The 26,157-nt window shown below is 43.1% G+C and overlaps 2 protein-coding genes and 1 long non-coding RNA gene across 93 annotated transcripts in view; 2 read left to right on the top strand and 1 right to left on the bottom strand.

Moving 5' to 3' along the window:
* Positions 1 to 12,344, top strand: part of LOC118374182 (hepatic sodium/bile acid cotransporter-like) — a 20,980-nt gene extending 8,636 nt beyond the window's left edge. For 48 of the 50 annotated variants that reach the window (XM_052471388.1, XM_052471410.1, XM_052471408.1 and 45 more), the window contains 4 exons: positions 3,792 to 3,996; positions 8,946 to 9,130; positions 9,295 to 9,497; positions 11,575 to 12,344. In XM_052471388.1, coding sequence (XP_052327348.1) covers positions 3,792 to 3,996; positions 8,946 to 9,130; positions 9,295 to 9,497; positions 11,575 to 11,630 — 649 coding nt within the window. In that variant the 3' untranslated portion in view covers positions 11,631 to 12,344. Of the gene's footprint in view, positions 1 to 1,244; positions 3,997 to 8,945; positions 9,131 to 9,294; positions 9,498 to 11,574 lie in introns of all 50 variants that reach the window. The other 2 variants (XM_052471420.1, XM_052471421.1) reach the window with 2 other exon arrangements.
* Positions 4,113 to 7,466, top strand: LOC127909505 (uncharacterized). Of its 42 annotated transcripts, none has more exons than XR_008071588.1 (4): positions 4,113 to 4,155; positions 5,755 to 5,799; positions 6,322 to 6,366; positions 7,418 to 7,466. It is a non-coding gene; the product is annotated as an uncharacterized LOC127909505 (long non-coding RNA). The 42 variants fall into 42 exon arrangements; XR_008071589.1 differs by lacking the exon at positions 6,322 to 6,366 and adding an exon at positions 5,876 to 5,920; XR_008071602.1 differs by lacking the exon at positions 7,418 to 7,466 and adding an exon at positions 7,093 to 7,141.
* Positions 12,193 to 26,157, bottom strand: LOC118374183 (serine/arginine-rich splicing factor 5). Its single transcript, XM_035760560.2, has 8 exons — positions 25,990 to 26,157; positions 25,320 to 25,465; positions 21,035 to 21,105; positions 20,710 to 20,871; positions 18,682 to 18,754; positions 15,002 to 15,075; positions 14,751 to 14,858; positions 12,193 to 13,425 (listed from the first exon to the last, which is right to left on the bottom strand). The coding sequence occupies exons 2-8, from the start codon at positions 25,443 to 25,445 to the stop codon at positions 13,074 to 13,076; spliced, it is 966 nt and encodes a 321-aa protein (XP_035616453.1). The 5' UTR covers positions 25,446 to 25,465; positions 25,990 to 26,157; the 3' UTR covers positions 12,193 to 13,073.

Genomic DNA, 26,157 nt, shown 5'->3' with positions numbered 1-26,157 from the left:
TCCAGACCCTACTTCCATCTATCCAGACCCTACTTCCATCTATCCAGACCCTACTTCCATCTATTCAGACCCTACTTCCATCTATCCAGACCCTACTTCCATCTATCCAGACCCTACTTTCATCTATTCAGACCCTACTTCCATCTATTCAGACCCTACTTCCATTTATTCAGACCCTACTTCCATCTATTCAGACCCTACTTCCATCTATTCAGACCCTACTTTCATCTATTCAGACCCTACTTCCATCTATCCAGACCCTACTTCCATCTATCCAGACCCTACTTTCATCTATCCAGACCCTACTTCCATCTATCCAGACCCTACTTCCATCTATCCAGACCCTACTTTCATCTATCCAGACCCTACTTCCATCTATTCAGACCCTACTTTCATCTATTCAGACCCTACTTCCATCTATTCAGACCCTACTGTCATCTATCCAGACCCTACTGTCATCTATTCAGACCCTACTGTCATCTATTCAGACCCTACTTCCATCTATCCAGACCCTACTTCCATCTATCCAGACCCTACTTCCATCTATCCAGACCCTACTTCCATCTATTCAGACCCTACTTTCATCTATTCTTATTATAAAATGTGTAAAATAAGCTTGAGAGGAATCTTATTGTTTCCAAGTGGGTCTCGAGACAATGCTTCTTTAATCGTTATGTGGATTTCCTCGGGTGAAATAAAGGGTTAATGACCTGACGGCTAAACCTAAAAGGTGGGATGGATGCGGTGTGTGTCTGGTGTTATATACTATTTGTATGATAATAGGTTTATGATCGGGTCAGTGGTATGCAGGTCATTCAACTCCGTGGTGCTAATGGGGAAAGATACAGTATGTACATTTGTCAGTGCGTGAAAGGCAGAATTATCATTGAGGCTCTGCTGAAACGGAGCTCTTCGTCAATACAATGGCATTTTACGTTACTGTTGAGTTCGATGACCTCGTACTGCCGTTGGCTACCAAATGAAGTGCTTTGTTAATGCATTGGCAATCGCCTTGTTATTAGCTAAGAGTTGAATGACCTTGATGTTATCATGTACTGTAATTCCCCAATAATAACCAACCACCTCCTGTCCTGTCCTGACTTATTGCTCAGACTGGCTTGGTTACAGTACATTAGTGCCATGGTTATCATGGTAGTCACCCCATTAGTGCAGAGTTGAATGCCCTGAAATACACCAACCCAGATCATAAAAACTATGATCATATTAATCAATATCACCGTCAGACACACCACAGGGGAGGAGGACATCACCACAGGGGAGGAGGACATCACCACAGGGGAGGAGGACATCACCACAGGGGAGGAGGACATCACCACAGGGGAGGAGGACATCACCACAGGGGAGGAGGACATCACCACAGGGGAGGAGGACATCAGCACAGGGGAGGAGGACATCAGCACAGGGGAGGAGGACATCAGCACAGGGGAGGAGGACATCACCACAGGGGAGGAGGACATCACCACAGGGGAGGAGGACATCACCACAGGGGAGGAGGACATCACCACAGGGGAGGAGGACATCACCACAGGGGAGGAGGACATCACCACAGGGGAGGAGGACATCACCACAGGGGAGGAGGACATCACCACAGGGGAGGAGGACATCACCACAGCCGTCCCACGTTTTAGTTTGAAACGGCACGTCACTGACCCCTTTTCTTTGCCACTTATAACTCGACCAATACCATGACATAATTACCATAGATATTAATCAATATCTTCACACTCCCCATTCCACGGTTTATGCTACTTGTAACCGCCAGGTCAGTCATTCCCTGCTTTAGATTCACACCGTGTCTGGATTAGCGCCATAAAGATGAAGCAACATCCAACAGGTTGATTGATGAAGCATGTTCTTTGTGGTGTTACACACATTATCTGACAGGAAGTACCCTCTCTCTTTCTCTGTCTGACCCTCTGTGTCTCATCTGACAGGAAGTACACTCTCTCTTTCTCTGTCTGACCCTCTGTGTCTTATCTGACAGGAAGAACCCTCTCTCTTTCTCTGTCTGACCCTCTGTGTCTTATCTGACAGGAAGTACCCTCTCTCTTTCTCTGTCTGACCCTCTCTGTCATATCTGACAGGAAGTACCCTCTCTCTTTCTCTGTCTGACCCTCTGTGTCTTATCTGACAGGAAGTACCCTCTCTCTCTTTCTCTGTCTGACTCTCTGTGTCATATCTGACAGGAAGTACCCTCTCTCTTTCTCTTTCTGACCCTCTGTCTTATCTGACAGGAAGTACTCTCTTTCTCTGTCTTACCCCATATGTCTTATCTGACAGGAAGTACTCTCTCTCTCTCTTTCTCTGTCTGACCCTCTGTCTTATCTGACAGGAAGTACTCTCTCTCTTTCTCTGTCTGACCCTCTATGTCTTATCTGACAGGAAGTACTCTCTCTCTTTCTCTGTCTGACCCTCTTATGTCTTATCTGACAGGAAGTACTCTCTTTCTCTGTCTTACCCTCTATGTCTTATCTGACAGGAAGTACTCTCTCTCTTTCTCTGTCTGACCCTCTGTGTCATATCTGACAGGAAGTACTCTCTCTCTTTCTCTGTCTGACCCTCTGTGTCATATCTGACAGGAAGTACCCTCTCTCTTTCTCTGTCTGACCCTCTATGTCTTATCTGACAGGAAGTACTCTCTTTCTCTGTCTGACCCTCTATGTCATATCTGACAGGAAGTACTCTCTCTCTTTCTCTGTCTGACCCTCTATGTCTTATCTGACAGGAAGTACTCTCTCTCTTTCTCTGTCTGACCCTCTTATGTCTTATCTGACAGGAAGTACTCTCTCTTTCTCTGTCTGACCCTCTATGTCTTATCTGACAGGAAGTACTCTCTCTCTTTCTCTGTCTGACCCTCTATGTCTTATCTGACAGGAAGTACTCTCTCTCTTTCTCTGTCTGACCCTCTATGTCTTATCTGACAGGAAGAACTCTGACGTTCTCAAGGACTGTTCTTGCACCATTATTAGTGGTGCTACTGGAAATAATGTAACTCATCCTTGTAGCTTTTTAATAACTAACTAGTAGTTATTTAACCCTAACTAGCACAGTCATTTAACCCTAACTAGCAGTTATTAAACCCTAACTAGCACAGTCATTTAACCCTAACTAGCACAGTTATTTAACCCTAACTAGCACAGTCATTTAACCCTAACTAGCAGTTATTAAACCCTAACTAGAACAGTCATGTAACCCTAACTAGCACAGTCATTTAACCCTAACTAGCAGTTATTAAGCCCTAACTAGCACTGTTATTTAACCCTAACTAGCAGTTATTAAACCCTAACTAGTACAGTAATTTAACCCTAACTAGCAGTTATTAAACCCTAACTAGCACAGTCACCTCTCTCTCTCCCTCTGTCTCTCTCCTTCTGTCTCTCTCCCTCTGTCTCTCCTTCTGTCTCTCCTTCTGTCTCTCTCCCTCTGTCTCTCTCCCTCCGTCTCCCTCTCTCTCTCCCTCTGTCTCTCTCCCTCTGTCTCTCCCTCTGTCTCTCTCCCTCTGTCTCTCTCGTTCCCTCTCCCTCTCTCTCTGTCTCTCCCTCTCTCTCCATCCATCCTTCTTCCTCTGTTCTCCCTCTCTCCATCCCTCCTTCTCCCTCTCTCTCTCATTCCCTCTCTTTCTCCCTCTCTCTCCCTCTCTCTCCATCCACCCTTCTCCCTCTGTCTCTCCCTCTCTCTCGTTCCCTCTCCCTCTCTCTCGTTCCCTCTCCCTCTGTCTCTCCCTCTCTCTCCATCCCTCCTTCTCCCTCTGTCTCTCCCTCTCTCCCCAGTATTGTGATGACTACCTGCTCTACAGTTCTAGCCCTGGGTATGATGCCACTGCTCCTCTACCTATACTGCCAGGGCTTCTCCAACCTGGAGAGTGCTGTTCCCTACGCTGGCATCACTCTGGCCCTGGTCATGACTCTGTTCCCCTGCGGCATCGGCATCCTCATCAATTACTACAGGCCACAGTACTCCAAGACTATTACTAAGGTAGAGTACAGTGCGCAGTACACAGTACTACAGACCATCACTAAGGTAGAGTACAGTACACAGTACTACAGAACATCACTAAGGTAGAGTACAGTACACAGTACTACAGAACATCACTAAGGTAGAGTACAGTACACAGTACTACAGACCATCACTAAGGTAGAGTACAGTACACAGTACACAGTACTACAGACCATCACTAAGGTAGCAGTACAGTACTCCCAGACCATCACTGTCTCTAGAGTACAGTCACAGTACTACAGAACATCACTAAGGTAGAGTACAGTACACAGTACTACAGAACATCACTAAGGTAGAGTACAGTACACAGTACTACAGACCATCACTAAGGTAGAGTACAGTACACAGTACACAGTACTCAGACCATCACTAAGGTAGAGTACAGTACACAGTACTACAGACCATCACTAAGGTAGAGTATATTACACAGTACAAAGTACTACAGAACATCTCCCTCTAAGGTAGAGTACAGTACACAGTACCTCAGAACATCACTAAGGTAGAGTACAGTACACAGTACACAGTACTACAGAACATCACTAAGGCAGAGTACAGTACAGTACAGTACACAGTACTACAGAACATCACTAAGGTAGAGTACAGTACACAGTACACAGTACTACAGAACATCACTAAGGTAGAGTACAGTACATAGTACACAGTACTACAGACCATCACTAAGGTAGAGTACAGTACACGGTACTACAGAACATCACTAAGGTAGAGTACAGTACACAGTACTACAGACCATCACTAAGGTAGAGTACAGTACACAGTACTACAGACCATCACTAAGGTAGAGTACAGTACACAGTACTACAGACCATCACTAAGGTAGAGTATATTACACAGTACAAAGTACTACAGAACATCACTAAGGTAGAGTACAGTACACAGTACTTCAGAACATCACTAAGGTAGAGTACAGTACACAGTACACAGTACTACAGAACATCACTAAGGCAGAGTACAGTACACAGTACACAGTACTACAGAACATCACTAAGGTAGAGTACAGTACACAGTACACAGTACTACAGAACATCACTAAGGTAGAGTACAGTACATAGTACACAGTACTACAGACCATCACTAAGGTAGAGTACAGTACACAGTACTACAGAACATCACTAAGGTAGAGTACAGTACACAGTACTACAGAACATCACTAAGGTAGAGTACAGTACACAGTACTACAGACATCACTAAGGTAGAGTACAGTACACAGTACACAGTACTACAGACCATCACTAAGGTAGAGTACAGTACACAGTACTACAGACCATCACTAAGGTAGAGTACATTACACAGTACTACAAAACATCACTAAGGTAGAGTACAGTACACAGTACTACAGAACATCACTAAGGTAGAGTACAGTACAGTACACAGTACTACAGAACATCACTAAGGTAGAGTACAGTACACAGTACTACAGAACATCACTAAGGTAGAGTACAGTACACAGTACACAGTACTACAGACCATCACTAAGGTAGAGTACAGTACACAGTACTACAGAACATCACTAAGGTAGAGTACAGTACACAGTACTACAGAACATCACTAAGGTAGAGTACAGTACACAGTACTACAGAACATCACTAAGGTAGAGTACAGTACACAGTACTACAGAACATCACTAAGGTAGAGTACAGTACACAGTACACAGTACTACAGAACATCACTAAGGTAGAGTACAGTACACAGTACACAGTACTACAGAACATCACTAAGGTAGAGTACAGTACATAGTACACAGTACTACAGAACATCACTAAGGTAGAGTACAGTACACAGTACTACAGAACATCACTAAGGTAGAGTACAGTACACAGTACTACAGAACATCACTAAGGTAGAGTACAGTACACAGTACACAGTACTACAGAACATCACTAAGGTAGAGTACAGTACACAGTACACAGTACTACAGAACATCACTAAGGTAGAGTACAGTACATAGTACACAGTACTACAGACCATCACTAAGGTAGAGTACAGTACACAGTACTACAGAACATCACTAAGGTAGAGTACAGTACACAGTACTACAGAACATCACTAAGGTAGAGTACAGTACACAGTAATACAGAACATCACTAAGGTAGAGTACAGTACACAGTACTACAGACCATCACTAAGGTAGAGTACAGTACATAGTACACAGTACTACAGACCATCACTAAGGTAGAGTACAGTACACGGTACTACAGAACATCACTAAGGTAGAGTACATTACACAGTACTACAGAACATCACTAAGGTAGAGTACAGTACACAGTACTACAGAACATCACTAAGGTAGAGTACAGTACACAGTACACAGTACTACAGAACATCACTAAGGTAGAGTACAGTACACAGTACTACAGACCATCACTAAGGTAGAGTACAGTACACAGTACACAGTACTACAGACCATCACTAAGGTAGAGTACAGTACACAGTACACAGTACTACAGAACATCACTAAGGTAGAGTACAGTACACAGTACTACAGAACATCACTAAGGTAGAGTACAGTACACAGTACTACAGACCATCACTAAGGTAGAGTACAGTACACAGTACACAGTACTACAGACCATCACTAAGGTAGAGTACAGTACACAGTACTACAGAACATCACTAAGGTAGAGTACAGTACACAGTACTACAGACCATCACTAAGGTAGAGTACAGTACACAGTACTACAGAACATCACTAAGGTAGAGTACAGTACACAGTACTACAGAACATCACTAAGGCAGAGTACAGTGCACAGTACACAGTACTACAGAACATCACTAAGGCAGAGTACAGTACACAGTACACAGTACTACAGAACATCACTAAGGTAGAGTACAGTACATAGTACACAGTACTACAGACCATCACTAAGGTAGAGTACAGTACACGGTACTACAGAACATCACTAAGGTAGAGTACAGTACACAGTACTACAGAACATCACTAAGGTAGAGTACAGTACACAGTACTACAGAACATCACTAAGGTAGAGTACAGTACACAGTAATACAGAACATCACTAAGGTAGAGTACCGTACACAGTACTACAGAACATCACTAAGGTAGAGTACAGTACATAGTACACAGTACTACAGACCATCACTAAGGTAGAGTACAGTACACGGTACTACAGAATATCACTAAGGTAGAGTACAGTACACAGTACTACAGAACATCACTAAGGTAGAGTACAGTACACAGTACTACAGAACATCACTAAGGTAGAGTACAGTACACAGTAATACAGAACATCACTAAGGTAGAGTACAGTACACAGTACTACAGACCATCACTAAGGTAGAGTACAGTACATAGTACACAGTACTACAGAACATCACTAAGGTAGAGTAAAGTACACAGTACACAGTACTACAGAACATCACTAAGGTAGAGTACAGTACATAGTACACAGTACTACAGACCATCACTAAGGTAGAGTACAGTACACGGTACTACAGAACATCACTAAGGTAGAGTACAGTACACAGTACTACAGAACATCACTAAGGTATAGTACAGTACACAGTACTACAGAACATCACTAAGGTAGAGTACAGTACACAGTACTACAGAACATCACTAAGGTAGAGTACAGTACACAGTACACAGTACTACAGAACATCACTAAGGTAGAGTACAGTACACAGTACACAGTACTACAGAACATCACTAAGGTAGAGTACAGTACATAGTACACAGTACTACAGACCATCACTAAGGTAGAGTACAGTACACAGTACTACAGAACATCACTAAGGTAGAGTACAGTACACAGTACTACAGAACATCACTAAGGTAGAGTACAGTACACAGTACTACAGACCATCACTAAGGTAGAGTACATTACACAGTACTACAAAACATCACTAAGGTAGAGTACAGTACACAGTACTACAGAACATCACTAAGGTAGAGTACAGTACACAGTACTACAGAACATCACTAAGGTAGAGTACAGTACACAGTACTACAGAACATCACTAAGGTAGAGTACAGTACACAGTACACAGTACTACAGAACATCACTAAGGTAGAGTACAGTACACAGTACTACAGAACATCACTAAGGTAGAGTACAGTACACAGTACTACAGAACATCACTAAGGTAGAGTACAGTACACAGTACACAGTACTACAGAACATCACTAAGGTAGAGTACAGTACACAGTACTACAGAACATCACTAAGGTAGAGTACAGTACACAGTACTACAGAACATCACTAAGGTAGAGTACAGTACACAGTACTACAGACATCACTAAGGTAGAGTACAGTACACAGTACACAGTACTACAGACCATCACTAAGGTAGAGTACAGTACACAGTACTACAGACCATCACTAAGGTAGAGTACAGTACACAGTACTACAGAACATCACTAAGGTAGAGTACAGTACACAGTACTACAGAACATCACTAAGGTAGAGTACAGTACACAGTACTACAGACCATCACTAAGGTAGAGTACAGTACACAGTACTACAGAACATCACTAAGGTAGAGTACAGTACACAGTACTACAGAACATCACTAAGGTAGAGTACAGTACACAGTACTACAGACCATCACTAAGGTAGAGTACAGTACACAGTACTACAGAACATCACTAAGGTAGAGTACAGTACACAGTACTACAGAACATCACTAAGGTAGAGTACAGTACACAGTACTACAGAACATCACTAAGGTAGAGTACAGTACACATTATACTTCAGTGCTTGAAGACCATCATTATGGCATGGTGCACACAGGTAATTCAATCGAGGCCTGGGTCAAATACCTGAGTCAAACTGCGCTTAACTCTGAGTAATCCCAAAAAGTGCGAATTCCAAGCTAAACCAAGTGCACCCAAAAGGCCAATTTCAGGAGAGTATATATATATATTTTATTTTCCCTCTCTCTCCTCCGTCCAGGTCGGCCTGTCCCTCCTGTTGATGGCCACGGTGGTGATTGGCCTGTTGGCCGGCATGACCATAGGAGGGATGGATTTGACGCTGACCCTCCTGTCCCCTCCGCTCATGGCCACCGCTGCCCTCATGCCCCTCATTGGCTACACCTTCGGATACGTCCTGTCATACCTCTTCAAACTCAACGGATCGTAAGTCATGGTGACGATAGTGTTGATAAGGATTGTTTTCTCTTTAGTAAAAAAAAAAAAACACTTTAAAAATAAGAGAAAAAACATTTCCATTCCAGCTATTAACTCCATGTCAATCAATCCGTTCAAGTTGTCCTTATTTGGACTTCCTTCCCGTTCCTCAGGGGGCGGAGGACCATCTCCATGGAGACAGGCTGTCAGAACATCCAGCTGTGTTCCACCATTTTGAAGGTGGCATTCCCTCCCGATGTGATTGGTCCCCTCTACCTATTCCCTATGATCTACATAGTGTTTCAGGTGGGAGAGGCCTTACTGCTCATTGTCCTGTTCAGGGTTCACCGGAGGTTCTTCAAAACACCGGAGACAGGTAGGCTCGACTGACCCTGTTCGTGAGTGATACAGTTACTGTGGGAGCAAATGGTACATATAGGACAGATATAATAGTATAGAGCAAAGATGTAAATCAGACCACAGGAGAAGAGAGAGACACATAGTCAGACATACCAAAGAACACACCAAGCTAAACAGAAAGTATGAAGGACAAAAGACATAAGGCCCATAAAATAAGATGATGAAGGAATGTTAGAGAGACACATAGTCTACTAGTCCTAATAAGGACATACATACCAAAGAGCACACCAAGCTAAACATAAGTGGCCCATAGGATAGACGGGCATATATTATTTTCAGGACATGTAGGTGTCCAGAGCTCAGATTGAAGAATAATGGTGGCAGATGGATGGAGATGGTCTCATATGTTGTGTGTGTATAAATACAGAGCCATCTAGGGGATGGTCTGATATGTTTGCATTAAAAGCAAACATATCACAAGTTCTTGTAAGTGTTATATTTGTAAGATGATTTTCCACCACATTACAAGCACCTAGTCGGAGACCCAGATATCAGGTCACTGGAGGTTCACACCTCAACTAGGAGAAGGTTACCCTTGTCCATCACTGTTTTGTAAAATACTAAATTGATCCAAGATCAGCACTCCAACTCAGACTATAATACAGACCCAGTCTCCTACTCAGACTATAATACAGGCCCAGTCTCCTACTCAGACTATAATACAGGCCCAGTCTCCAACTCAGACTATAATACAGACCCAGTCTCCTACTCAGACTATAATACAGGCCCAGTCTCCTACTCAGACTTTAATACAGGCCCAGTCTCCTACTCAGACTATAATACAGGCCCAGTCTCCTACTCAGACTATAATACAGGCCCAGTCTCCTACTCAGACTAATAATGGTGGTCCCTAGCTCAGACTATAGAGCAGGCCCAGTGGGTTCGATCCTCGGGACCACCTATAATACATGCCCACATGACTCCTAAGTCAGACTATAATACAGGCCCAGTCTCATATTCAGATTATAATACAGGCCCAGTCTCCTACTCAGACTTTAATACAGCCCAGTCTCCTACTCAGACTTTAATACAGGCCCAGTCTCCTACTCAGACCCAGTCTCCTACTCAGACTATAATACAGGCCCAGTCTCCAACTCAGACTATAATACAGGCCCAGTCTCCTACTCAGACTATAATACAGGCCCAGTCTCCTACTCAGACTTGAATACAGGCCCAGTCTCCTACTCAGACTATAATACAGGCCCAGTCTCCTACTCAGACTATAATACAGGCCCAGTCTCCTACTCAGACTATAATACAGACCCAGTCTCCAACTCAGACTATAATACAGACCCAGTCTCCAACTCAGACTTTAATACAGGCCCAGTCTCCTACTCAGACTATAATACAGGCCCAGTCTCCAACTCAGACTATAATACAGGCCCAGTCTCCTACTCAGACTATAATACAGGCCCAGTCTCCTACTCAGACTTTAATACAGGCCCAGTCTCCTACTCAGACCCAGACTCAGAATTTAATACAGGCCCAGTCTCCTACTCAGACTATAATACAGGCCCAGTCTCCTACTCAGACTATAATACAGGCCCAGTCTCCTACTCAGACTTTAATACAGACCCAGTCTCCTACTCAGACTATAATACAGGCCCAGTCTCCTACTCAGACTATAATACAGGCCCAGTCTCCTACTCAGACTATAATACAGGCCCAGTCTCCTACTCAGACTATAATACAGACCCAGTCTCCTACTCAGACTATAATACAGGCCCAGTCTCCTACTCAGACTTTAATACAGGCCCAGTCTCCTACTCAGACTTTAATACAGACCCAGTCTCCTACTCAGACTATAATACAGGCCCAGTCTCCTACTCAGACTATAATACAGGCCCAGTCTCCTACTCAGACCCAGTCTCCTACTCAGAATTTAATACAGGCCCAGTCTCCTACTCAAAGGTTAAAACCTATATTTGTCACCACAAGGGAAGATTGGAGGACCCAGTTCAATGTTAGCTGTCCAAATTATGGTCATTTTGTCAAGACCGCTCTAACGATGCTCCTCTCTCCCCGTCTCACAGAGAAGCAGGTGTACGATGCAGTGGATGGAAATCAGATTCACATCAGCTCAGTCTGAAATGGTGACCAAGGCTTCAGGCTCCCAAAGACCTGATTATCTACCAGATAACAATGAGGATTTCACACCCAGTAACTACACATACAATGATGCATGGCAGCAGGCGATTTGAAGGTGGAGTGATTGTAACTAATTGACTACACTGTATACAGGTGTAGAAGTGTGTGTGGAATTAACTGAAGAGAGAAACCTATGTACTGTCTAAACTACATGAGTACTTCTGATCAAGACAAGGAAGAGAGAAACCTATGTACTGTCTAAACTACATGAGTACTACTGATCAAGACAAGGAAGAGAGAAACCTATGTACTGTCTAAACTACATGAGTACTTCTGATCAAGACAAGGTAGTGTCAATGTTTGGACCAGCTATTGAAAAGTCGTGACATTTTATTACTGCTAGTATTTAATTACATATGGTTTTAAGCTCATACTAAAAGTGGCAAAATTGTCAAGTTACCACGGTCTTGATGCTTTAGATAAAATGTTTTATTGGTCATCTGCTTTTGGAGTCATTTTTTAATGGGGGGGGGGTGGGGGGGAGATCAAATCAGACTTCATGCTTTAGTGTACAAAAGGTTTTTATTTTCCAAACTATTGTCTAGGCGTTAACCTCGTCACAATAAGTTGTATCAGGGAGATAAAGCGGAACAGAAACACCACTCCATTTAAACATTCAATACAAATGGGCTCCAATAAAAACAGCACGTACAACGTTTTCACAGGGTGTCTTCTTCACTGAGGATAAAACAGAAATCCCCTAACAGTTACCTTTTCACCACCCCTACACTGAGGATAAAACATTATTTTACTGCCAATCACAACAAAGACCCACACACACACACAAAAAAAGAGATGGTAATTCTATCAAAAAATAACAGCATAAAACATAAATCCCCTAACAGTTACCTTACACCACCCCTACACTGAGATAAGAATGGTACGACCCAAAACATTAACCAATCACATTCCTTACCATCATGCAACAGTACTTGAATTTTCAACAGTTCATGATATCAGAGCTACCAACCAACAGCAGGGGGGAGGGGGAATCAATCACACATGAGCTTTGAATGACAAAAAAAAACATTCCAAGTAAAATTACTGACCGAAACAAAACCAGTAAAAAACAAAACAAAACAGGTTTAGGGAATAAATGCTCAAAATGTAACCGTCATTGTGTTCAGAGACTGATGCTTTTACTGAGAACACCCATGATGCTGCAGGAGGTCAAAGGTCAGCCATGTCAGAAGAGGGGGGGGACAGAGGGGGAAATACAGATTCAGGAGGCCAGTACTGCTAGGTGTTACAGTTCCTGGCCCTGACCTGTAGTCTTACTAAAACTGTGTGTGTGTGTTCATGTTTTGTCTTAATGCGAGTGTATTCATGTACTGTGTGCGAGTGTGAGCTCATGTCAAAACGTGTATATTCCTGTTCTCAATACTCAGTGGCGGCTGTCTGTGGACGGGGAACGAGAGCCACGAGACCTAGACCTGGAAGGTGACCTGGAAGGTGCACGCTGTGCAGGGGGAGGGGAGTGGGGAGAGGCAGACTTGCTGGGCTTGGAGGGCCGTTTGGAGGAAGTGGAGGTCTCCTTGGCCCTGGGCGGTGGGGAACCGGGGGCGGCTCCTCCTGCACCGCCGCGGGGGGCCGGGGAGCCGCTGTGGGACCGAGAACGAGAGCGGTTGTAGTCCCTCTTGGGGGAGTGGGACCTGGAACGACGGGGTGTCCTGGAGCGGGACGGGGAGCGGTTACGAGAACGGGAACGAGAGGAGCTCTCTGAACGGGAGCGACTCCTGGAGAAGAGGAAGGAGAAAAGGATAAACCCACGTCAAGTCAAGTTGACCACACCCCCTTTTTTTGATTGGAACAGAACTTTACATACCCAAGTGGTCAGTGTGACTTTTTGGATCTGAATGTCAAAATTTTGACAAAGATGCTCAAAGTTGACCCATTTTAAAATACCATGCCTTTAAAAATCACTGGAAAATAAATCGGTTAAGGATCTTTTAAAAGCTTAAAGTAAAAAAATAAATGTTTAAAAAAAGTCTTCTCTTCCCCTCTTTAACATCGACTCAAGACACGTGACCCTTTCCCCTCCCTTCATATTAGCATGTTGTTGTAGCTTAGACACTTTTCTACCGCTACGGTTGTCATGTTGTGTCACCATCAGTTGAGACATGCTCTTGAACACAGGGTGGGGGTGTCATGTTTCGGCTGAGAAAATGTACTAAAATGGAATAGAATTTAAAATTTCAACTTTTCAAAATGGCACCACAAAGATGGTTAGAGGTCCAGGGAGAGAGACGGAGAACATCGAATTGAATAGGAATATCCGTTTTAAAATTATACTGTGAATCCTCTATAGGAAACCTATTGAATTAGCATTTAAGTTGACATTCGCCAGCGGATGAACAATCCATATCAAATATAAAATATTAAATGGAGAAGCAGCTCATTTGCAATGGTCTGAAGGGATAAGTTCATCCTATTTCTGAGATTGTAATGACACCCATCCTGTCTGTATTCAAGAGCATGTTGTGTTTCGACCGATGGGAGGCACAACAAAAACATCAGGTGATGTGAAATATGGTCTAATCTACAAAATATAAATAATTAAAAAAACAGTTTAAAAAATGACCATCTTAAATATTTTTTCTTCAATAAATAATCAAGTCGTTTGAAAACCCTGTTTGTAAACTTTTAAATGATTAATCGGCCGTTTATCTTTTCCAGTGATGAAGACACGGATGTCTCATGTTATAGCTCAGCGTTGAGCACTTTCATCTCTTGAATGTTTTGGCTTTCAGGTCCAACAGTCACTTTCTGACCACTTCAACGAGCAAACGTGTATGGGAAGTAATTTAGATTCAATCAACAAACAAAAAAAAAAGCAGATGGCAAAAGTGATTTAATTCAAATGGATTTACCCTAAATAAAACCATCCGTCTGTTGTCTTATCAGTTCACCGATGCCTTATTCAAATACACCGATAGTACATTTTGTAAGTCGCTCTGGATAAGAGCGTCCGCTAAATGACTTAAATGTAAATGTAGTACATCCTTCCCTCAGTTCCTTGGGGGAAACATCTAGAAGGGCTTTAGTCTCCAGACCAACTCACCTCTTCTTAGCTGCCTCGATCAGCTTGATTTTCCTTCCATTGATCTCCTTGCCAGACAGCTTCTCAACAGCGTTTTTCAGATCGCTGTAAGAAGCGAACTCGACCACCCTGAAGACCGACATGACAAAAACAACAGGTCAGTAGGGATATAACTGAGACATTGGTTTAAAATGTCCATTATATTAGGAGGAGTATGGACGTTGGCAACACGTCTAGGAAGAACAGCTAGGGGGAGCGCACGCCATTCTTACCCTTCGTTGAGCTTGGGGCGGTGGGCGTCTGCAAAGGTGACTTCCCCCGCCTGTCTCATGAAATCTTTCAGGTCCTACACAACGACAGGCTAAGTTAGGACCGGACCGGGACAACACTGTCAACATAATGCATCATATTTCCCCAAAGAGAGAAAGATATCATAGAGCAACTACAAAGTAGAGGACGACCGATTAATCCGAATGGCCGATTAATTAGGTCCGATTTCAAGTTCTCATAACAATCGTAAATCGGTAATTTGACGACCATTTTTTTTATTTTTATTTAACTAGGCACGTCAGTTAAGAATACATTCTTATTTTCAATGACGGCCTAGGAACGGTGGGTTAACTGCCTGTTCAGGGGCAGAACGACAGATTTTGTACCTTGTCAGCTCAGGGATTCAATCTTGCAACTAGTCCAACGCTCTAACCACCTGCCTCACGAGGAGCCCGCCTGTTACGCAAATGCAGTAAGAAGCCAAGGTAAGTTGCTAGCTAGCATTAAACTTAATCAATCATAATAACTAGTTACTACTATAATAGAAATATAAATGTTAGAGAGAGAAATAGTCCTATAATTCCTATAACTACAGCCTAAAACTTCTTACCTGGGAATATTGAAGACTCATGTTAAAAGGAACAACCAGCTTTCATATTGTTCTCATATTCTGAGCAAGGAACTTAAACCTTAGATTTCTTACATGGCACATATTGCACTTTTACTTTCTTCTCCAACACTTTGTTTTTGCGTTATTTAAACCAAATTGAACATGTTTCATGATTTATTTGACGCTAAATTGATTTTATTGGTGTATTATATTAAGTTAAAACAAGTGTTCATTCAGTATTGTTGTAATAGTCATTACAAATATATATTTAAAAATCGGCCGATTAATCGGTATCGGCTTTTTGTGTCCTCCAATAATCGGTATCGGCGTTGAAATCATAAATCGGTCGACCTCTACTACAAAGGCTAAGATTAGAACTAGAGGGGTCCAAGAACCTTAGAGAACACTGCAAAATGACTGGCTGTCTGGTCCAGCAACACAGAATCATTGTGTTATAAATGTAAGTTGTCAGTTCAACGGTTAGGTCTGTCTGTGCACGAAGTTGTGTGGGTACATTGACGTCAGCAACCAATCAACTTGACAAAACTAGCTGTTCAGAATACGCCACAGACCTCCTTAAGAAACCCCTTTGTAGCAAATATAAGAGCTTGGCAAAATGGCCAAAAATAAGTATTCAACTGAACAGAGGCTACAAAGCCCTACAAGCTTAAGACCGTTCCTAAGGAAACGTGTCGGAAAAACAAATGGTAGCTTACACAGTCGGATCTTTTTGCTACTAATTGGTCTTTTGACCAATCACATTAGCACTGAAAAATATCTGACCAATCATATTAGCACTGAAAAATATCTGACCAATCAGTAAAAAAACAGAACGGCGAGCGTGCATAAAGATGGCAGAATTTAGATGGCAGAATTCAGATATTGCTATCTGAATTCTGAAATCTTTATGCACACTCGCCGTTCTGTTTTTTTTTTATACCCCCCCTGACTTGATTGGTCAGATATTTTTCAGTGCTAATATGATTGGTCAGATATTGGTCAGATATTTGTATATAATATTTTGTTCTTTAATTAACGGCACCCTGGAGCTAAAGTTAGGATCATGTACACTATGATTTAAAAAAAAAACATTTTTTAATATTTTTTATTACCGAGAGCGATGTAAAGAAAGACTGACAACTTAGCAAAACAAAGAATTTGTGGTAGGTGAAAGTGAAACATCTTTATGCACCTCCACTATAGAGAAATAGTAACGGCATCTTCTTGAAGGCACCAACTACAACACAGTTCGTTGGACAATGCCTATGGGGAAATTAACTGCGTTTGTTGGATTTTTGGATAAACGGCACATTTTATTTTGAAGCATTTATGTCAAATCAAAATGGCTTCATTAATAAAAAAAAGGTAACGTTAACTGACTGCTATTATCTCAGAAGAAAACGTACAAGAGCTCTTAAACTCGTGTTGACCTTAAGTCCGCATTCATTCCAAAACCCTTATTCTCTCCCCCGTAGGGACGATTCTACCACGACAATCTTCATCGGCATCACTGAATTTGGAAGGACCTAATATCAATAAGCATAAATGCTTCATAAAAAAAGTAACGTTAACAGACTATCGTATCGTCGAACATGAGGTAATGCATTCTGGGGGTTTTTAGAACTTTGCTCCATTGGGGAGCCTGAGTAAACGCAGCCTACGTGATCTGCAATTGGATCTGTAAAAAAAACAGAGGAAGCTAACGTCAAATATTTCAAGTTGACCCAAACATTGATAGATTATTATTGATTATTTTTTTGCATTGTCTCAAAATTATTGGACCCCACTGTCTTTAAAAACAACAGAATAGTCATCAATATAAAAGTCTGCATGACCAGCAGAGGTGTTTGTGTTGATGAACCCCAAGAGCCCTGTCCGTCTCTGGCTAGACAGGAGCTCCCTAACACCCGGGACGGGAACCCCATCTAGGGCTCAGCACCCCCCCCTCAGTCTCAGTACAGAGAGTCAACAGGGAGGAAGAGAGGAAACTAATACCTGATATCGACCCCTTTGGAGCAGGCCGTAGCAGGCTCTCCTAGTCCACCATACCATAACCACCTTGATCGCACCTTGTGATCCAACCTTGACCTCTCGTGACCTCGCTCAGCAGATTTTATCCACTTCTGGGCACCTCTCGCGATGTGCGGATGGAACCACAGCACATGGGGGGGGATTGGGGGGGAGATATGGATCGATCGAAGCCTCTCAAATTAACGAACCACCATGGATCAGACCAAAACACCGCCACCATCATCATGAACACCATCATCGAATCTCCTCTTTCTGCCTCTCTGTTTGTGATTTGTGTCAGCACGGCGCTCCGGCCATCGAGGCCCCCACCAGGGGGACAGCGAGTGTGAGCGAAGGGGCAGCCAGCGCTTCTAGAGCAGAGCGAGTAGTGGAACCCGGGGCTGGGACCTGACCCCCCGACCAAACGAGGGAGCACTCTCTCATACGACCAGCAGGAGGAGAGGAACCAACTAGGAGTGGGCTGGCTGGCACGACATGGCTCAACCCAGAGAGAGGGACCCTGATTGGGTTAACTCCACCATAAGAAGCGCTCTCTTCCATACGACACAACAGTCAGGCTGGCAAATAAAGGGGTGAAGAATTGGTTAAAATTAAAAAACAGACAAATGTTTTTTTCTCCCTCTTGTATCTAATCAACTGCATTCTTTAGCTGCAGCAAATAGCTATGGCTAGCCATTTCTCCACCGGAAGCTCTCAGGAAAGGGCTGGATATGTACTGAGAGCTCTTGATAGGTTATTAAATACTGTGCAAGGAGCCATTTGGGCCAATCACAACACATTTAGTGCTGTCGATTTGCATATTTATTTGCTCTCAGCCCATGGAATATTACCACATATACTAGAATAAACGTAGGCAAAAAAAACAAAAAGGAAAGAGTATGAGTCTTGTATTAGTCTTTACCTGGACTGCACCAGGAAGTTGCCTTGAGATCATTACTAGTGAAGATTTCAGGTATAAAGCTGAGCGTTCTCTCCGTCTGATCAGTCAGAGCCTGGAGTTACTAACAGGCAGGTAGAGACACACCCAGGTAAGGAACTCACCTGCCAGCTGACGCGAGATGACAGGTTCTCCACAATGAGACGGTTCTCCGTACGCATCGGAGGAGGGTTCCTACTGCGATGAGGGGGGAAGACAAAGAACAGTGTGAGAACCTTGCAGATGATCTTGAATCGTGGTTCCCTTACAGTGGGTGAGAACACATTGGTGGGTCATGGTTGTAGTTCCTTCGTCCTAGCCAAAGCCGGGATGTGGTCCCGACTAGTAGCCTAATACTTTTTTTTTTGCTGTGGTGGGAGAGAGAACCGCAGTACTGATTTAGGATCAGTTTTCCCCCTGTCTATTTGTTATAATCTAACATGCGTATCAGATCCTAGAACACCCCCCAACTATGCTTTGTGTCGACAGGACCATGACTGAACTATTTTAGGGGATGAGAGCAGTCTCAGCCCACACAGAGCTGCTGATAGCTTGCTGGTCACCTAGATTAGGTTGGATTTACACAACATAACCACAAGTGTGTGGACAACTGCTCGTCGAACATCTCGTTCCAAAACCAAGGGCCTTTGCTGCTATAACAGCCTCCACTCTTCTGGGAAGGCTTTCCACTAGATGCTGGAACATTGCTGAGGGGAATTGCTTCCATTCAGCCACAAGACCATTAGTGAGGTCGAACACTGATGTTGGGTGATTAGGCCTTATGCCAATTCATCCCAGGTCAGGGCTCTGTGCAGGCCAGTCAAGTTCTTCCACACAGATGTCGACAAACCATTTCTGTATGGACCTTGCACTGTCATGCTGAAACAGGAAAGGGCCTTCCCCAAACTGTTGCCACAAAGTTGGAAGCTCAGAATCATCTAGAAAGTCATTGTAACAAAGAGGCCGAGCCCGAACCATGAAAAACAGTCCCAGACCATTATTCCTCCTCCACCAAACATTACAGTTGGTTCTATGCATTGGGGCTGGTAGTGTTCTCCTGGCATCCGCCAACCCCAGATTTGTTCGTTGGACTGCCAGATGGTAAAGTGTGACTCATCATTCCAGAGAACGTCTTTCCACTGATCCAGAGACCCAATGGTGGCGAGCTTCACACCACTCCAGCCGACGCTTGGCATTGCGCATGGTGATCTTATGCTTGTGTGCGGCTGCTCGGCCATGGAAACCCATTTCACGAAGCTGCCGACAAAACGTTATTGTGCCGACGTTGCTTCCAGGGGCAGTTTGGAACTCGGTCGTGGGTGTTGCAACCAAGGACAGATTTTTTAAATTTATTATTATAATTTGTTATTTTACAAGTGCCCACTCTGACCTCGTGTGGCTTACCACTTCACAGCTGAGCAGTTGTTGCTCCAGACGTTCCAACTTCACAATAACAGCACCTACAATTGACCGGGGCAGCTCCAGCAGGGCAGAAATTTGACAAACTGACTTGTTGGAAAAGTGGCAGTGCCACATTGACAGTCACAGAGCTCTTCAGTAAGGCCATTCTACAGCCAATGTCTGTTCTCAGGAGATTACATGGCTGTGTGCTCCATTTTATACACCTGTCAGTATTGGGTGTGGCTGAACTCAACGAATCCACCAATTTGACGGGGTGTCCACATACTTTTGTATACTATTGTATACATTGTTTATATTCATAGCAATTTAAAAAAAAAGGTGCTTCATATTGACAGAAAGTGGAATAAACTGTCATTTGAACTTACTCTGCCGGTTGTCCACCTGGTTGGTTTGTCCTTATGGAAATTTGAGACAAAAACATCCACAGGAATGTATTATTAAGCAAGACTTTAAATGCTGGTACCGAGAAGTCTATATCCTGGCATGTTCATGCACGCAATTACATTGTGCGCGTGCCTCAGGTGATGACCAAACCGCGAAAGCCACGTACAGACACCAGTGTTTTAAAGTTGGTTTAATAACACCTTGGATGTGTGTATTTTTGTCTCAACTGTCCACAATGTAAAAAGGGACTTCAGACTTCAGGGGCCTATAAGTTGTTAGCGACGAGTGTGGAAAGTCCCCACTGGAAATAGTAGGAGGCTAGCGAATAGTATGAGTGTCCATGTTACCTCCGACTATCCTGGGAGCCACGGCCATAGCGATCTGGGAAGCGGCCACCACCACCACCTCCTCCTCCCCCTCCTCCTCCACCGCCACCACCACCTCCTCCTCTGTCCCCACCGCGTCCTCGGCCACCACGCAGGCGCACTCGGGCATGCTCAATGGTTACCCTAAGAGAGAGAATGGAGAGGTGAGGGGGGAGAGAGGAGAGAACAGAGGGCTATGGAAGGATGTTCTAACTACCACAGATCCTTAATTGATATGTGGGTACTGTGAGCCAACGTGGTTGTGAGGTGTAAATGTCCATTGTGAACAGAGCCGCAGTCACTTTACCTCTCGTTGCAGAGCTCCTTGCCGTCCAGCTCATAAACGGCATCCTCAGCATCCCTGGGATCATCAAACTCCTGGACAACAACATAGAACATTCAGACCACTATCCATTCTAGAACAGTCAGCCCACTATCCATTCTAGAACAGTCAGCCCACTATCCATTCTAGCACACTCAGCACACTATCCATTCTAGAACATTCAGACCACTATCCATTCTAGAACATTCAGACCACTATCCATTCTAGAACATTCAGACCACTATCCATTCTAGAACATTCAGACCACTACCCATTCTAGAACATTCAGACCACTACCCATTCTAGAACATTCAGACCACTATCCTTTCTAGAACATTCAGACCACTATCCATTCTAGAACATTCAGCTAGCTAACACAGCAATGACTTAGCGGAGTTGATAATTGAGGGCTTAGCTAAGCATGTCAGGGAGTAGATTTAAATGCACACTAACAATTTTAGATTATTATTATTTTTTTTGCAGATGACCGAGTACTCTGCTAAACTTCATAAAAATTTTAAAAAAGCAGAGTAAGGTGTTTACTAATGCCATTTGATGTTTTAATGGACAAAATGTTTTTTTTTTTAAAGAAAAGCACAAGGACATTTCTAAGTGACCCCAAACTTTATATAAGCACACACTACCGTTCAAAAGTTTGGGGTAACTGAGAAATGCCCTCATTTTTGAAAGAAAAGCACATTTTGTCCATTAAAATAACAAATTGATCCAAAATACAGTGTAGACATTGTTAATGTTGTAAATGACTATTGTAGCTGGAAATGGCAGATTTTTTTATGGAGTATCTACATAGACGTATAGAGGCCCATTATCAGCAACCATCACTCCTGTGTTCCAATGGCACTTTGTGTTAGCTAATTGATCATTAGAAAGCTCCTTTGCATTTATGTTAGCACAGCTGAAAACTGTTCCTGATTAAAGAAGCAAAAAAAAGTCCTTCAGACCAGTTGATTTTCCGGAGAATCAACATTTGTGGGTTCGATTACAGGCTCAAAATGGCCAGAAACAAAGAACTTTCTTCTGAAACTCATCAGTCTATTCGTGTTCTGAGGAATTATGGCTATTCCATGTGAGCAATTGCCACGAAACGGAAAATCTCAGACAACGCTTGTAACCAGAATAGAAAGAGTAGTGGGAGGCCCCGGTGCACAACTGAGCGAGAGGACAAGTACATCAGAGGGTCTAGTTTGAGAAACAGCATTACGGTCAGCTCTCCTCTGTGCCAGTGCATAGGGAATCGCCACTACAGAGATAGTTTGCTAAATGGCAAGACAATCTAAACCCTTCCTTGTTTATTCACGAGTTGCATGTTTCGTCACAATATTATTTGTTATGTTTGTTTTGGACTGATGCCCCCCGACTGAGCGTTCTACTCACTGCATCTCTAATAAGAGCTGATGAAAATTCAATCAAAAGTGCATCATCGATGAGCACCGATGAAGACTATCTGAAGTGCATTACAGGGGCTTAGAAACACAATGCCATTCATAAAGGAAGCAAATCATTAGTGGGGTGGCAGGGTAGCCTAGTGGTTAGAGCTTTGGTCTAGTAACCGGAAGGTTGCAAGTTCAAACCCCCGAGCTGACAAGGTACAAATCTGTCGTTCTGCCCCTGAACAGGCAGTTAACCCACTGTTCCCAGGCCGTCATTGAAAATAAGAATTTGTTCTTAACTGACTTGCCTAGTTAAATAAAAAAACTAAAAAAATGTCCTAGGAAAACCCTTTATCATCATTCTGAAGTCGCCAGATTGACTTTAGATGCAGTACAACGTTAGCGTCGCTAGCTATTTTTGAACAACATTGGCATCTGCCTAAAGTAAATTTGACATGATAATGCTGGCAAAGTTGTTTCCTACAAAAAAACCTCTGACTTAACTTAAGCCATGTCATCGTATTTCCAGGCACTATATTGTAATTTTGACTAAACCGCCACCAGCCTCCGCCCAGAATGACCGGGCACCAATACTGCGCCGGCAATAGAGGGCGGCTTGAAAACATTCATAACATCGGCCCGACGCGACCGAGTTTAGGAGGAGCAACCTATGAATGTGTTGGCCAGGCATCAACATTCTATTCTGATGTCTCGCCAACGCTCTCAAAAATACATATTTCCTGTTTTGAAACGATCAACCAAAAGGTGTGAGTGCATACTGGGTAGCGAGCCAATTCATCTCTGTCAGCAGCAATCGTGATTAAACACTATTTAAAAATCGAAAAATTGAAAAGGGGATAATGTTAACTTCACTATGTAGGTCTACATTGGTTGGATTAAAAAGTATACGAGTTCTACTTACCACTTCACGACATTTCTACTGTACGAAGTTTCTACTGGTAGCTTGCTAAGTAAACATCAGCTAACAGAACATCGACAAAAAGCACCCGTCTGTTGACTGACCGGCAGAGCCCACAACGGATGGGAAATTAACCTTATCCACTCCTCCTTGTCAGGTACAGATCACTTTAATTTCACATCACTCCTATCCAATAAATGGTGGCCAATATTGAGAGAAATTGTGAAGCTACCCTCGCTAATTTAAAGTCATAAAAAGCAGGCAGCGACCTGCTGTGGAACTCTGATAGAGCTAAATGTGCGCAATTTATTTGCACGGAATCAAAAAGTAGTCTAGTAGTTCTGACTGTGATCTTTAAGAGGTGACGATATTAAAAGCAAATATTTAACATTGACTTTAAAAAAACAGTACACTTGCAATGGTTTCAGGAGGCAAAGCAAACACCGCATCTTATTGTGACCAGCTTTTTCTTATTTAACTGACTTTCCTAGTTAAATAAAAGGTGGTCCTTCTGTAGCTCAGTTGGTAGAGCATGGCGCTTGTAACGCCAGGGTAGTGGGTTCAATTCCCGGGACCACCCATACGTAGAATGTATGCACACATGACTGTAAGTCGCTTTGGATAAAAGCGTCTGCTAAATGGCATATAAAAAAAGAAACAAGTTCTTATTTACAATGATGGCCTGCCGGGGAACAGTGGGTTAACTGCCTTGTTCCGGGGGCAAAATTACAGATTTTAACCTCATCAGCTCGGGGATTCGATCCAGCAACCTTTCGGTTACCGGTCCAACGCTCTAACCACTAGGCTATTTATCTTCTAAATAGTTCAGATACAAACTCTGGGCATGTTCGTAAATACACTGTGGCAAACTACTTAGATTTCAGATCACTCACATCTGAGTGTGCTAGAGCATATGGGCCGGGTGAGGTTCTCTCTCATTTTTGTCTGGAAGTAGCTAGCAAGCCAGCCAACTTCAGCCAGATAGCTTGGGTGCTTGACTGCACAACCCTACTCCTCCCTTACAAACCAATAGTACAGTTGAAACTGCAGTAACTGCAGCCGACTGGGGTATTTACACTGCACAAGATCAGCAGTATTTTGTATTTCGAAAGCAGTATTTTTTCATAAAGCCCGGGCCACTCTCCGAGAGCAAAACACTCTGAACTTACTAAAGACCCAGACCACAATTGAAGGCAATTCACTCCGGAGGGCACTTGTAAATTCAGAGCTTTGTCGGATCGTCCTTTTACAAATTCAGGGCGTTTTGCTCTCGGATCGCACACTGGACGCTGTGACCGAGGAGTAGGGTTGATCCAAGGGTTCTGACCTAACAATGGTAGTCAAGCACCCAAGCTAACTGGCTAAAATTAGCTCGCTTGTTAACTACTTCCAGACACAAATGAAAGAACACCTCACTGACCATTCTAGCTGAGCTGGTTAGGCTGTTTTGGGGATATAAACAAGGAATTTATCAAACAAAAAGGACCATTTGTGATGTTTCTGGGACACATTAGAGTGCCAACTGAAGATCTTCAAAGGTAAAGGCATGATTTATATAGTTTTGTGTCGCACCTGCCTGGTTGAAGTATTTTCATGTGTTTGTATGATGGGGCGCTGTCCTCGGATAATCGCATGGTTTGCTTTCACCGTAAAGCCTGGCGGCTGGATTAAGAAGTTAGTTTCTTGAAATCGGAGTAGATAGTGAATATATGAACGCCCCTATAGGCCTGAACTCAGAATCAAATAGGCATCACAAAAATAACACGGTCACTGTGGTAGAAAGTTTATTATGAGTGGCGATGTTCTGCATATAAATCAGAGTTCCATTTGGTAGCCTGATTTCAGATGTGTCCATGTAACTAGGATTGTTAGGGAAATCGTTCTTGCAATGTATGCAAACACTTAAAAAATTAACTATTAATTAAATAAAAGGTTGTGTGCAATTTGTGTGTATACTGACCACAAAACCAAAGCCCCTCTTGAGGTCGATGTCTCGGATGCGGCCGTATCCTTTAAAGAATCTCTCCACGTCCTTCTCTCTGGCGGACGGGTTCAACCGGCCCACAAATATGCGGCATCCACTCATTCTGGCCGTAGGATGTGTATCTGATAGCAAAAGAGGTAAAATAAAAAGAAATCGACCTATGATGACATATTTTTTGGATGAAAACGACCTATGACGACACTATATTGAAGGAATGTTGTTAAAACGTCGTGTCAGGTGGCCCAGTCACCAGAAATACTTTTAATGCGCACACCCACATCATTCATTTGCGAACAGCATTTTTTTTTTGTTGCAAACGTTAGCTAGAATACCATCGTTTCCAAAGTGCAGAATGTAAACAGAATCAGAATCAATACATTATCAAAATAAATATAATAAACCGTGCAATCATGTATACTCATGCCGGAGAGGTTTCAAAAGCGAGTATTTATCGTTACCTTAACTGCGACAGTCATCGTGCATTTTTTATTTTGGTGGGGGGCCTTGTGATTGCGTGATCGCAAGATAAACACCACAAAGATAACACTAACAAGCTTGTTAACCACATTGTTTCCGATTAGCAATACTTGTGCATCAACATTAGTTACATCCATTTTAATTGTGAAAATCTTCATTTTTAACATACCTTTCTGTGTTTTTCTTCTGCTGGGGGGAGATTGACTTGCTGCCTCTTGAAAACACAGCGGAAAAAGACACGCACACAAAATGGAGTCGGCTTTTCAATGACACGGTGCAGTAGTACCACAGAACAACCAGATATTTCACTGGATGTATAAATGTGAAGCATCTGGTT

The sequence above is a fragment of the Oncorhynchus keta genome, chromosome 19 (genome assembly GCF_023373465.1).
Source record: "Oncorhynchus keta strain PuntledgeMale-10-30-2019 chromosome 19, Oket_V2, whole genome shotgun sequence".
In the NCBI taxonomy this organism is placed as follows: domain Eukaryota; kingdom Metazoa; phylum Chordata; class Actinopteri; order Salmoniformes; family Salmonidae; genus Oncorhynchus; species Oncorhynchus keta.
The sequence above is the reverse complement of the archived record's forward strand: the minus strand, read 5'-3'. Positions and strand labels throughout refer to the sequence as shown.

What these genes read in the sequence shown, in the direction of transcription:
- LOC118374183 (XM_035760560.2), bottom strand. Translation starts at nt 25,445, where the DNA reads ATGAGTGGATGCCGCATATTTGTGGGCCGGTTGAACCCGTCCGCCAGA. An exon ending in CATCTCGCGTCAGCTGGCAG is followed by an intron (nt 15,076 to 18,681) that starts GTGAGTTCCTTA and finishes GTCGTTGTGTAG; the next exon opens with GACCTGAAAGATTTCATGAG. An exon ending in CGCCCCAAGCTCAACGAAGG is followed by an intron (nt 14,859 to 15,001) that starts GTAAGAATGGCG and finishes GTCGGTCTTCAG; the next exon opens with GGTGGTCGAGTTCGCTTCTT.